The sequence below is a fragment of the Capra hircus genome, chromosome 22 (assembly GCF_001704415.2).
Source record: "Capra hircus breed San Clemente chromosome 22, ASM170441v1, whole genome shotgun sequence".
NCBI lineage: Eukaryota > Metazoa > Chordata > Mammalia > Artiodactyla > Bovidae > Capra > Capra hircus.
Window position 1 is genome coordinate 52,669,542 of NC_030829.1, and position 13,560 is coordinate 52,683,101.

The window sequence follows — 13,560 nt, forward strand, 5'->3', positions numbered from 1 at the left end:
ATGGTCCTGTCCCCATTGTGCCCTGCAGGGGTGGGGCTGGGGTCATGAGGTATCCAGGCGGGATAAAGGCCAGTTGCAGGAGGCTCACCTACCCTGCTCTCGGCTTCCTTCTCTCCACCCCTGTCTCTGTGCTCACAGCCTCCATGGCTCCCAAAAAGCCAGATCCCAAGAAGGATGAGGCCAAGGCAGGCGCCAAAGCAGCTGCAGCTCCGGCTCCCGCACCTGCACCCGCACCTGCACCCGAGCCCTCCAAGGAAGCTGAGTTTGATCCCTCCAAGATCAAGGTGAGTGCGGAGGCCGTGTTTTAGGTAGGAAGGGAAGGGTAGGTAAGTGAATCCCAGAGTGGACCTACCCAGTGGAAGAGTGGGCTCCAGAAAGTGAGTACTGAGCTCTAGCTGGAAGCTTCAGCATCAGGAGGGCTGCAGCAGGAGAGATGGTGGTCAGACAGCAGGCAGGACTGCCCCAATGTTGCTGAAGGGGCTGTCTTTTTGGTGGCTGGAAACTGACTTTCCCCTGTCCTTCTCCTTGGACCTCACATCCTTGGGGAATCCTGGGCCCGCCAGTGTCCCCCACCCCCTCAGCCAGGCAGGGGCTTTTTTTGTCACACTGTGGGGTTTTAAGTCCATGCCAAGTTCCCTGGGGGGAGACAGGGTGGGAAGCAAAGAGAAGCAAGGCTCCTGCTCAGGCTGGGTCACGGTCACCCCCGCCAAGGTCCCTGAGCCCCAGAGCTGGTGGGGCCTCAGCTTTGAGGTGGCGACGCTGAGCCAGTCTGGGTAGGTCATGGAGAAAGTTGGTCATGGAGCTGTGACCAGTGGCCCCAAGAGCCCTTCCCCAGCTTGGCTCAGAAATCTTTCTCAGAGTCTAAACTTGGAGAATGCACCGTGACTGCCACCTGTGGCATCCACATAGTGGCACGCACCCGGCATCCCGCCTGCGTCTGTTCTTGGCTGGCTACTGGCCACCGCTGCCCTGGCTGCTGGCAAAGGTGCCCCGTGGAGCCGTCCCAGCCCTTCAAGGTCCCCAGCAAGACTGCAGCTGGTCCTCACAGATCCATCTCCACTTCCCAGATGGCGCCAGTGGTAAAGAACCTGCCTGCCAATGCAGGAGACACAAGAGACTCAGGTTCGATCCCTGGGTCAGGAAGATCCCCTGGAGGAGGGCATGGTGACCCACTTCAGTATTTTTGTCTGGAGAATCCCATGGACAGAGGAGCTTGGTGGGCTACAGTCCATGAGGTTGCACAGAGTTGAACACGACTCAAGCGACTTAGCACAGCACACAGGTTCAGATCCCAAATCTGCTCCATTGCCGTCGCTGCTCTAAGGCTTGGTTTCCTCAGCTGTGAAATGGGACAATGAGCCCTCCTCACAGGCTGTCGGGAACCACTCGCAGCAAGTGATCCCTGGAGTCGGCCCCCACCCCGACCACCCTCAGACCCCAGGCGTGTATCCCACAGGCAGAGGGTTGGACAACCCCAGGGCCCATGGTGGCTTTGTGTGGTCTCCCTGGATCTGAGGTTGCAGATTCGCCCTTGAGCAGAGGAACTCATGAGGTCTCTCCTGGGAACCCTGCAAAAAGCCAGGCCAGGACCCCAGGGCACCTAATCTCGGCGGGCTTCCTGGTGGAGGGAGCTTTCAGGTGGCCAGAAACAACTTGGTCGGGTCTTCCCAACACAAGGTTGAACTGGAGGGCTGGGAGGGGCAACGCGGCAGGGTGGCTGGGGCAGGATTCTGCTCTGTGCTAGGGTGCCCTGGGGCGGGGACTCCACGGGAGCCGCAGTGGGCGAGGTGCCAGTCAAGTCCCCCTCCCCCAAGCTCCTTTCCCTGGTGCGCCCTTGACCTTGGGCTGAGTGACTGCAGTGATAAAAATAGACCTGGTATCGAGTGAGGAGGGGGAAACAGGGGGAAACCGGGTCCCAGGAGGCCTCCTGACCTCAGGTACCCCCGCCATGGTCTTGCAAATGCTCAACAGCCCCCTGCTGTGCCACGCTGGGGGCTGCCCTGGGCTTGCAAATGGGGGTGTGTGAGACTTAGGTGTAGGCGAGCCCAGGTGGGTGACAGTGCTCAGCCTTGAGGGCTGGGGGGGTGGGCAGACACACGCAAACAGGTGCACACACAGGTGTGTGAATGCACATGTTCATCACACACGCCCCTCCTGTAGATGAGCTCTTATGTTGCAGGGCTCTCTGGCCTGTACCTTCAGCCCAGCCCCTCCTGCCACCTGCCACCCCCTCCCAGGGAGATGAGGTACCCCCATCTCACATAGACAGACTTGCCCACTGGGCCCCAGGCCCAGCAGAGCTGGCAAAGCCAGTGTGGTTAGATCCTGTGGCCTCAGGCATGTCTGTCTAGGACTAGGGGGTCTCAGGTAAGGCCCACCCTGGGATGGAGATTCAGGGCACAAGGCTTCCCTCCGCATCACTTCCCCGGATGAGGCCTAACTGGTGTCAGATCTGGGTATGCACAAACTCAAGGCCGTCAGGTAGGACAGGTGAGGAGGGGTAAGGAGGTGGGGGGTGGGAGTCAAGGTGGACCTCAAGAGGTCTTGGGCGGTGGAAGCTGGGATCCTGAAATGTAGACAGGTTGGGGCAACCAAGGGGTTGAGGCCCTGGCTGGCCAGGGAGTGGAGTGACCAGGAGGAGGCCTGGCCCCATCCTCTGAAGCCGGCACTCAGAATTTGGGGGGGTCTCCTTTCAGATCGAGTTTACTCCGGAGCAGATTGAAGGTGAGTGTGTGTTGGGGGGTCTTGAGCCCTGGGGCTGCAGGGCTGGGTCCTGGGTCCCCAGGCTGAGAGTCCTGCCAGCAGTGTGGGACGAGTCGGGTGGGCTGCCTCTGGAAGTGTCCACAGCTCATGTCCCCTCCCGGCAGAGTTCAAGGAAGCCTTCATGCTGTTTGACCGCACGCCCAAGTGCGAGATGAAGATCACGTACGGGCAGTGTGGGGACGTGCTGCGGGCGCTGGGCCAGAATCCGACACAGGCCGAGGTGCTCCGTGTCCTGGGGAAGCCAAAGCAGGAAGGTGGGTGTGCTCAGCCTGAGATGTCCCCATTAACGCCAGTCCCCGGGGGAGACTGCCATCGCTGGCGGGGGGTGGGCAACATGGGAATCTCCCTGCTGTGCATTCCTCTGACACCCTCCCGTTGTCTGGAGGAGGACCTGGAGCCCAGCCTCGGGGGCTGCTCACAAGCAGCGATGGCCCCTGTATCATCTGGCCTCACGCCCATTAGCCAGGCTTCCTGGTCATCGGGGACTGACAACAGCGCAAACCAGCTCCAGTGGAGGTGTGAGACCTGGCCTGGGTCTCCCACCTGCTCGCCCTGTCCCTCCTGGCCCCCTGGGCATCCCTCTGGGGAGGGGGCAGGGCCAGCTGCCCTCACCGCCTTGGCCAGAGATGGTTGCCCACTTTGCCCCAAGGAAGACTGAGACCCAAGGCCCCGCCGCAGGTACAGAAGCCCCAGACAAGGTCTCTGACTTGCCCAGCTGCTCTTGTCCCACCCCAGGTGGCGGGGAGAGTGGAGTCTGTAAGAAAAATAACGAGGTGCTAGGAAGAACTGCTCCCCCAAAGGAGAACAGAGGGGCTAGACAGCCCACGGTGGTGCTGCTGTTCTTATGAACAGCAGAGCACCACGGCAGTCATGCGTTTCTCAGCTGACTGTAAAGTGCCTGGTGGACCGCTTGGTAAATGGCAAACTGGTGTGGAGTGCACTGGGGAGCTGGGTGAGGGGAATAGGTCCTCATTGTCAAACATGGCGAGGAGGCTGCCCGCCCACCCCTCAGAGCCGGGTGCTCGGCCATCTCTCCACAGACCTCAACTCCAAGATGATGGACTTTGACACTTTCCTGCCCATGCTCCAGCACATCTCCAAGAACAAGGACACCGGCACCTACGAGGACTTCGTGGAGGGGCTGCGGGTCTTTGACAAAGAGGGCAATGGCACAGTCATGGGCGCCGAGCTCCGCCACGTGCTGGCCACGCTGGGTGAGGGCAGCCTCCTCTCCACTCCCAGCCCACCTTCTGGGGACATCTGGGAGAAAGCACGCTGTCCCCCGCCTGCTTCTCCCTCATGAAATGGAGGGTGATGCCATCAAGGTGCCTCCACAGCAGGAGATCTACAAAATCTATGCAGGGAATTTAGAAATTTAGGTGGGGGATAAAGAAAGCCAGTGGGTGCAGCTCACAGAGCTGAAAGGACTCTGGGGATGGGGCGAGACGGGATGGTGCACCCAACGAGGGTCAGTCAATCCAGTCCTGGTGTTTGTTGCCTCAAGGTCAAATTCTGGAGCTGAGAAGGTACTGTGCCTACCTCTTGGGCATCCTGACTCCCACCATCAGGGGCCTGGCTGGCAGGAATGTCCTCTTTGCAAAGAGAATTTTTCCTACAGCAAATATTCATTGAGCTCAGATCGTGTCTGCTCAAAGTGACCCTTTCTGCATCAGATATTTATTGAGTGCAAATGGCAACCCACTCCAGTGTTCTTGCCTGGAGAATCCCAGGGACGGGGGAGGCTGGTGGGCTGCCGTCTATGGGGACGCACAGAGTCGGACACGACTGAAGTGGCTTAGCAGCAGCAGCAGCAGCACTGTGTGATCAGCCCTGTGCTGGTCGCTGAGGTTATGTATGTGTGTGTGAGTGTGTGTGGCTGGGGGAGGTAGGAGTTGTGAGGATACTGCAGTGGGCGTTCCACTGGGGGGACCAGCACGGCACACAAAAGCACAGAGTCAGGAAAGGGAAGGGCCAGCCTTATCTGCGCAGCAGTGGTGGTGTCTCTAGGGCTCCTCGCGATCATCCCCAAGGTCCCCAGGTCTATCCTGCACATCCTCCCTGGTCTCCTCTTGATGGAGGGAGACCCACCAGCCTATTGAGGACAGGGGACAGTCTGTGCCGGGGACCTGAACACCAAGATGGTGCTGTTATGGACGGAGTCGAGGCTCAGAGCGGGCACCAGGCTTGCACCCCAGGCCTTGTTCTTTTTGACTTGTCACTGATTCTCCTGGTTTCAGAACTGACAGGTGACAGCTCAGGCTTCGGGGTGTACCAATCTGAGGCATGGGGAATACTGGAGAGGCACACCCACCTGTCCAGAGGCAGTCAGGGGTCCCCCCACCCTTCACACCTCGACAGTGCTGACTCAGCTTCCCACTCCTGCTAGGTGAGAGGCTGACAGAAGACGAGGTGGAGAAGCTGATGGCGGGGCAGGAAGACTCCAATGGCTGCATCAACTATGAAGGTAAATTCAGCAGGCAGGGAGTCTGCTGCGGGGAGGCACTGGGGTCCTAGGGTCCCACCCTTGGCTACCCAGGGCCAGACCCTGCAGCTCACTCTTTCCTTCTTTCCAGCGTTTGTCAAGCACATCATGGCCGGCTGAACCTCTCACCCCAGGTGAGGCTGCCCTACTCCCTTCCGAACCTGGGACCACCTTTGCCACCTCTGCTGATGTCGGTCCTGTGGTCCCTCTCCCGCCTCTTTCATCCAGCTTCCCTGCTGCCCTTCCCCAGCCCCAGCAACTCTGGGGGTCAGTCCTCAGCTGACATCCCGCTGCCTGGCTGCCCCCTCTGCAGTAACCTGTGACCACCTTTGTTCTCAGGGAGCCCTGGGAGAGACGGCGCTGGGCCAGTTCGTCTTCTATTCGTGATGCGGACACCAGAGGCTTGGAGTTGTGAAGGGCCGGAGGGGAGCACATGGAAACGCCTACACAGGCTCTCTCTGCACAACCCCGCAGACCGCCCTGCAGGCCGTCATCGCTGCCATCAGGCTACGTTGGCCAGTGACTGCATCGCTGTCTCCGCCCCTTGGGCCTCATGAATAAATGGCTTCTTTACTTTCTCCTCCTAACGTCCTTGCTTCCTTCTTCCTCTCTTTCTCTCCTTCCTTCCTTCTTTTTTTCTCTGGCTGTGCTGGGACTTCATTGCAGCACATGGGCTTAGTTGCCCCACGGCATGTGGGGTCTTAGTTCCCTGACCAGGGATTGAACCCATGTCCCCTGCATTGGAAGGCAGACTGTTAAATCACTGAACCACCAGGGAAGTCCCCGCCCTCCCCCTCCTGCCTTCTTTCTTCTCTGTAGCCCTTTGGTTGACTTTTGTAAAATATCTACGCGCCGCCACCACAGGGTGAGCTCTGGACAAAATGGGAGGGGGAATCATTTTGAAATCTCGCCTCCCAGCTTATCCCATAGAAACTGTGCCATCTGGTGTGCCAAACCCTCAGCGCCTGCCCTCCAGGACGCCGGGCTGAGCTGGATGACTGCTTCCCCTCCCCACCCCCAACTTCTGGAGATAGCAGTCATGCTCTGGCCTCTAACACAAGGATGCCCCAACAGCCTGAGAGCCCTGTGCGGGCTATCTAACCCCGCGACCAGCCATCAGGGAACTGGGGGGCGCTGGCCCAGAGCCACCCATGTCACAGGTGGGGAAACCAAGACCCAGAGCGGAGAACGGCTCTGCCTGAGTTACAGTGGGAATGGGCGGTGGGGGAGGAGCCAGTATTGTCCCCAGGCTGTCAGGGCCGAGGAGGCCTTAGACCCCCCGCCTGACACGGATGGGAAGTTGAGGTTCTCTGCTTGTGGTGTGATTCTCGGCCAGAGGGGCAGCACCCTAGGGCCACCAGTGGTTCCTCAGCCCTGAGCTTCTCAGCAGAAGACAAGTGCGGAATGACAACCGGGGGTGCATACACTGCCCCCACCGGTGCCAGCCTGACTGCCGCTCCCTGTCCTGGGGTGAGGCCCTCCCCCACTTTCAGAGCCCAGTGGGATGGGTGAGGCGAGGCTTCCTGGAGGAGGTGATCTACTCTGATTTGATGGGGAAGAAGAGCAGTGCTCTGCAGGGAGGGCTGGGGACCCTAGAGATAAGAGGTGTGGGGGACATCAAGGGCCCAGAGTGGGGAGGGTGGGTCACCAGGGCAGGAAACAGCCTGCAGGCCAGGAGGACTCGGGAGGTCAGGGCAGCCCCCCCAGGGTGCAGCTGGACACGAGCTCACCTGCCTGTGAGGTGAGTGTGCAGGCATGTGAGAACGGGTGAGAAGGCTTGCATGGATCAAGCTGCCTGGGGGAATTGGTATGCTGTGGGGAGAATGGCAGGATTCTGCATGTGAGGGTGTGTGTATGCAGGCATGTGTGGAGAGTGTTGGCAGTATGTGTGAGAGTCTGTGAGGGCCTGTGAGTGTGTGTGTAGGAGTCTGTTTCGCCTTCCCTTCATCCTTTCAGCATTTATTGAGCACCTACTGTATGCCTTTAGGCCCTGGGAATACTGCGGTTGGAGGAAACAGTCAAACCCTCCACCTTCTTGGCACTCATACAAACCTGACAAATCACCAAGCCATAAAGTGTATCAGCCAGTGACCAAGGCTGGGCAGGGGCCCAATGCAGGGGAGGGGCTGTGCAGTGTGTGTGTGTTTAGGGTGTGCATGTGAGTGTCTGTGTTGGGAAGGAGGTTGGCCTGTTAAATAATCAGATCAGGGATTATCTGAGAAGGCAGTGGTTGGGCAAAGACTGAGAAGAGAAGAGCAAATATCCTGAATATATAAAGGATTCCTACAATTCAATAACAACAACAAAATGAACAAGCCAATTCAAACATGGGCAAAGGGCTTGAACAGACATTTCTTTAAATGAGATTGGATGCGTTTAGGGTGGTATAGCCATAGACCTGAACAGACATTTCTTTGAAGAAGATATACAAATGGACAATAAGCATGTGAAAAGATGCTCAACATCACTGATTCAGTTCAGTTCAGTTCAGTCGCTCAGTCGTGTCTGACTCTGTGATCCCATGAATTGCAGCACGCTAGGCCTCCCTGTCCATCACCAACTCCTGGAGTTCACTCAAACCCATGTCCATCGAGTCGGTGATGCCATCCAGCCTTCTCATCCTCTGTCGTTCCCTTTTCCTCCTGCCTCCAATCCCTCAGCATCAGTCTTTTCCAATGAGTCAACTCTTCACATGAGGTGGCCAAAGTAGTGGAGTTTCAGCTTTAGCATCCAATGAACACCCAGGGCTGATCTCCTTTAGAATGGACTGGTTGGATCTCCTTGCAGTCCAAGGGACTCTCAAGAGTCTTCTCCAACACCACAGTTCAAAAGCATCAATTCTTCGGCGCTCAGCTTTCTTCACAGTCCAACTCTCACATCCACACATGACTACTGGAAAAACCATAGCCTTGACTAGACGGACCTTAGTCGGCAAAGTAATGTCTCTGCTTTTTAATATGCTACTAGGTTGGTCATAACTTTAGGATATGCAAATCATAGCTTTAGGATATGCAAATCAAAACCACGATGAGACACTGCCTCACACCCATTAGGATGCTTATTATCCAGAAAACAGAAAGTAACAAGTGTTGGCAAGAAGGGAGAGAAATTGGAATCCTTGGGCACTCTGGGTGGGAATATAAACTGGTGCAGCTGCTGTGGAAAAAGTATGCAGTCTTCAAAAAATTAAAAACATAATTATCATACGACCCAGAAATTCCACTTCTGGGTATATAGCCAAAAGAATTGAAAGCAGGGACTTGAAGAGGTATTTGTAAACTCATATTCACAGCAGCACTATTCACAATAGCTGAGAAGTGGAAACAACCCAAGCGGCCATCAACAGATGAATGCATAAACAAAGTGTGGTTGGTCAATACATACAATGGAATATTATTCTCACTTAAAAATGAAGGAAATTCTGACACACGCCACAATGTGGATGAACTTTGAGTATAGTATGCGAAGTAAAAGAAGCCAGACACAGAAGGACAATTACAGCACGATCCCACTCCAAGGAGGTTTCTAGAATTCATACAGACAGAGGTTGCCAGGGGTTGCAGGGAGGGAGGGATGGGGAAGAGTTGTGGAAGATAAGAAAAACAAGACCCATGGCTGTTTCATATCAATGTATGGCAAAACCCACTACAATATTGTAAAGTAATTAGCCTCCAACTAAAATAAATAAATTTTTAAAAATAATAATAAAATTTAAAAAAAAAGAAAAGAAAAACAAGAGAGGCGAGATGGTGTTGTCTTAGGCTGGGCTTTCCTAGCAGCAGGGGTGAGACAAGGACTTGAATGCAAGTAGTGTTCCTGGGAGGTAGCCTCAGGGAGCAGGAGAAAGCATCTGGGCAGGGAAGGAATTCCCCTGGGCATATGAGAGCAGATCATCCTGGGGGTTCAGCCCTGGTGGGGACCTCCAGGAGATGGTGGTGTTGTCCCACTGAGGGGATGAGGGAACCAGACCACTTATTCACCAGCTCCCACCTTTGCTGCTTGGGGTGGTGCCCCAGAGGTAGGCTGGCACATCCATGTGGGGCACTATTTCAGCGTCTGCTCCAGGGACCCATGAGGGCATCAGAGGGAAGAGACATTCCAGTGGAGACAGGAGCAGAGAGTGCGGTGGGGCGGCGACAGGATGCGAAGGAGGGTCCTTGGGCCATGGGAAGGGCTTTGGTGTGCGCTCTGGGGAGATGTTCTATCAGCTGCCGTGTGGAGAACAGACTGGCAGACAGGAGCTGAAGCAGAGACCCCAGGTAGGAGGGTCCAGGGGAGATAAGAGGCACGCTTGGTCCAGTGGATATGGAGCAAAGCGATCAGATTCCAGGTTATTTTTGAAAACACTCTCAGCCACACCTTGGGCAGATTTTGAGGCTTTCTTCTTCCTTTCCTTATCTAAACACAGTCCAGTCCAGCCCCGGATCTGGTGTGGGGTGGGGAGCATGGTCTGCCCTTCCATCGCGCACAGTGCGGCTGGCTGGTGGGGCAGGAAACAGAGGCTCTAGTAGGGGTGTCCATATGCGCGTGTGACTCTGCTGGACTCTGGCTAGCCTCCCTGGCCAATGGATGGTTGAGGACCTCCACAGACGACAGCAGTGTCTCCCTTTGGCCCCAGTCAGGGAAGAGAGCCCCCTGATTGGCTGATATCCTTCTGGGCAGGCCCCAGCTCCTGTCTGTCCTAGCCACCTTGCTCTCGGACATCAAGTCCAGGAACAGCTAAGATTCCCTTCAAAGGTCTCCAGGGGCCGCCTGGGTGAGTGGTTCAGTTTCTTCTTTCCAGGGATGCCCGCCCTGGGCTGAGTCCCATCGGCAGGGATCACACCTGCTGTCACCATCCCCAGGCAGGAAGCCATCCTGCCTCCAAGTTTCCAGGGGTGCGGGATCTCAGGGGATGTGTGCTCTGCTCTCCCAAGAAAGCCCACCTCTCCTCTGGTTTCCAGGATGCTCCTGCAGGGCCCCAAGTCTTCTCCCAAACACACCCTCTGTCCTGTAGGCTCCCCTAATTCCTGGGAGTTACTACCCTACTTGGCTGGTCCTGGAGGTGGAAGGGAATACCCCACACATTCTACAGGACGCTTTGCAGCTCCCACCCACCAGTCTTCCAGGGTGGACAGAGAGTGGACAGGCTGCAGGGGCTGGCAGAGGCTGAGTTGGGGCTATGGTGTCTGCTGAGCCCTGCTTGGGACTGTTCGGTGCCCTCTTGTTGGGGCTCTACTCCACTAGGAATGTCTCCGTCCCACTCATGCCCGTGGTGCCACTCTGGGGGCATTCTGCCTGTTGTATGTGGCTGTGCTGACCCTGTGTGGGTTTGGGTCACTGACTGTGGGTCTGAGTGTCACAGTGGAGGAGGCCTGGAGGGTGGAACTCAGCTGTGGGGGTGAGGCTTCTCGCTCAGCAGCCTCCCACCTGCCATGGCCGGGCGACACGCGTGTGCGTTTCTGTGTGTCCCTGTGTCCATGTGTGTGTGCATCCACAAGTGTGCCTGCCTACTTGTGTCTGCGACTGTGTCTGTGAGTGTGGCGCATACCTATGAATGCAGGTGCCCATGCGTCTGCACATATGCACGTGTGTGTTTACCTCTGTGTATGTGTGTGTGTCTGTTTGTGTGCATGTCTGAGTGTGTACGTGCTGGGGGGCTCTGCTGAGTCAGTGCTTGTGTTGGGCAGGCAGCACTCCCTGCCAGGCTGTGGCCTCCCCACAGTTGCATAAACACTGGTCCCAGCTCCCTCTTCAAGCAGGGTGGTCCAGCCGGTGTCCCTGCGGCCGGTGGGAAGGGATGGGTGGGTGGCAAAGGGCTTGCCTTTGGGTCAGCCTGGTCTCCTCCATATCTCAGGTGCCAGGTCATGTGCCCCATTTGGCTGGAATGTGGTCTAGGGTCTCTCTATGCCTTTCTTCCCCCATCTGGTCCGAGGCCTTATCTCTGAGGTCTCTGTGCAGTGGCAGGAGTATTCATCACTCCAGTCCTGGTCCAGGCAGAACCAGAGGGTCAGTGGGGCAATCAGGGGGCTGCGGAGCTAGGGGCAGAATTCAGCCTCAGGACCCCAGAGCTAAGCAGCCCTCTCTGCTCTGAGGTCTCAGCTCAGCTCTCTGGGGCGCTTGGCAGCCTGCCATGGCTTGCATCTTCTTGCCAGACACCATCTGTAAGGATGTGCGGGCCACCACCGGGATGTGGGGCAGATAGCACTGAATGGGGGGCCAAGAAGATCAGAAATTCAGGCTGGGGCGGAATGAAGTCAGGCAGGGTCTTGAGGAAATCAGGTATCGGAGGAGGCTCTTATCAGGTCACAAGGAGGAAGGAAGTCAAACTGTGGGCATGAGACATTGGACTCTGGGGATCAAAGCACTGCAGCAGAGAGGCTGACAGAAAGCTGATAGAGATCTTAAGAGAAATTGGGTCATGGGGGGTGGGTAGGGTAAAAGGATCTAAGCGAAGGCGTGCTCAAAGTCAGATGTGGGGTGTAGAGAGGAGGTGGCAGAGAAGGGCGGGCAGCAAACGGAAATTGGGCAGCCCTCACCCTGTGCAAGGAGGGGGTTGGGGGTGCCAGGTTGGGAGTGCTCTGCTATTGTTTCTGAGGTTTTGGGCGGTGAGGAGGGCTTAGGGGAGGGGGCAAGGATGAGCCTGCTTCGGTACCGGGTCAGCCACACCCCAGGGAGCCCAGGCACCTCAGGGAACAGCAGGCAAACCCCAGACCTTGAACCCCAGTGACCCAGCACAGAAGAGCCCCCTGGGGTTCTCTCAAGCCCCTTCCAGCCAGCCCTAGGCCCGCCCTTGCCCAAGTTTAGGGGTTATTTTTTGCCGCCCTCCCAAAGCCACACAATCCTGGTTTGCCCAAACGCTGACAGAGCACAGCTGGAATGTGGAGTGTGTGTGAGTGTGTACACGAGGCTCCCCAGGGTCGCCCGCCCAACAGGCCCCTCCACTCTCAGTGGCCAGGGCCCATGTTCCCCATGATGGGGAAGGGCCCACTGCCCGCTGCTCCTCCCCAGCCGGGCCATGGACACCTGAGACTTCACCATTTTCTTCCAACCTCCAGTCTCTTCTTGGGTCTGTGGATCTGGATACCTGGCGTCTCCTGAGGCCTTGGTGAGCATGAGAGCCTTTCTGGAGGGCTGGGAATGGAGAAAGGCAGTGGAAGGCTCTACAGCTCCTGAGGTGGGGTAGACAGTGCTTCCTGGGAAGTCTCACATCTTGGCCAACTTCTTAATTTTTATACTTTGGTCCAGCTGAACATGAGCACCCCTTTTCCCTACCACCCGTCTGCCCCAGGTCTGGAGGCCTGTCTTCTCTCAGTACCTCATCCATCACTCCCCTCCTCATCTCTTTCCTTCTCTCCCATAGTAGGCTTGCTTGGAAGCCACTTAAAGTTGCTCTAGAATGCCATCCTCAGCTCCCAGGCTAACTGGGAGGAGTACTGAGCACCCTGTCCCAAGGGGTGTGCAAGCAGAGGGGAACCAATTCCAATCAGAAAGGCTGCAGAAGGGATTCTTGCTCTGCTGGAGATTGGAAGCACTTGGGTGTTTCCAAGTCCCAGGGTGCAACACACGACGTATGCAAGACTGCTTTCACTGGAGAAAAATAAGGCCCATGTTGCATGTTATCCATGAAACTCAATTCATGCATCTTCAGGGCCTGGGTGTTTTTCGTCAAAGATTACATTCTGCCTTTTTTTTTTTTTTTTTTGCCTTAAGAATATTATTTCATTTATAAACAATGGGGATGGTAGCTGGTGGCAGTTGTTTTCCATGTCTTAACTTGGCAGAATAAGACCTTACAAGTCCATTTCTGAGTTTTGAGGAAATCTCAGTTTGTTGCAGTGAAAAAAATCTCCCCAGATACCCAGAGAGAGGCCCTTGAATGGGACAGGTCCTTTTCAGGTTCAAGGCTCGTTTGAATCGGGTGCTGACTGTGCTGAACTGTGACTAACTAATGGAGACCTGGCCAGTTGGGATGGAGTGGGGAGTGGAGGCTTGGCAGGGGCACTGCATGAGCCCTTGGGACAAGCAGGCAGTGGTGAGGTTGGGGCTGGGGAGGGTGGAGCACACAAGTAAAGATGCCTCAGCTCCCTGCATTGGAATATCTGGGATCCTGAGATTTCAGGTATTCCCAAACTGCTGGATGCCCATAACTATGCGTGCTTCTGGTGGGAAATCAGTGTGGTAGTGACCTCGCCTCCCTTGCTGCAGCTCAGGGCTGGGATGGTGGCAGCTGGGGCAGAAAGGCAAACACTGACGGCCTTCTAGCTGGCGCAGAGCAGCAGTGCTCAGGGCTGAGGGGTGAGAAGGGAAGTTGGGCACATCCGGGAGCCTCAGGG

General features: G+C 56.3%; 1 protein-coding gene across 1 annotated transcript; it reads left to right on the forward strand.

The window, feature by feature from the left end:
- Positions 1–5,832, forward strand: MYL3 (myosin light chain 3). The gene is made up of 7 exons (XM_005696023.3): positions 1–284; positions 2,697–2,724; positions 2,868–3,017; positions 3,804–3,977; positions 5,150–5,227; positions 5,337–5,379; positions 5,585–5,832. Exons 1-6 carry the CDS (start codon positions 45–47, stop codon positions 5,363–5,365), a joined length of 699 nt encoding a protein of 232 aa, XP_005696080.2. The 5' UTR covers positions 1–44; the 3' UTR covers positions 5,366–5,379; positions 5,585–5,832.

Bases quoted from the DNA above. Each gene is read 5' to 3' on its own strand.
- MYL3 (XM_005696023.3), top strand. From the start codon at position 45: ATGAGGTATCCAGGCGGGATAAAGGCCAGTTGCAGGAGGCTCACCTAC. The intron at 3,018-3,803 runs GTGGGTGTGCTC...ATCTCTCCACAG, and splicing joins GGGGAAGCCAAAGCAGGAAG to ACCTCAACTCCAAGATGATG. The intron at 3,978-5,149 runs GTGAGGGCAGCC...CACTCCTGCTAG, and splicing joins CCACGTGCTGGCCACGCTGG to GTGAGAGGCTGACAGAAGAC.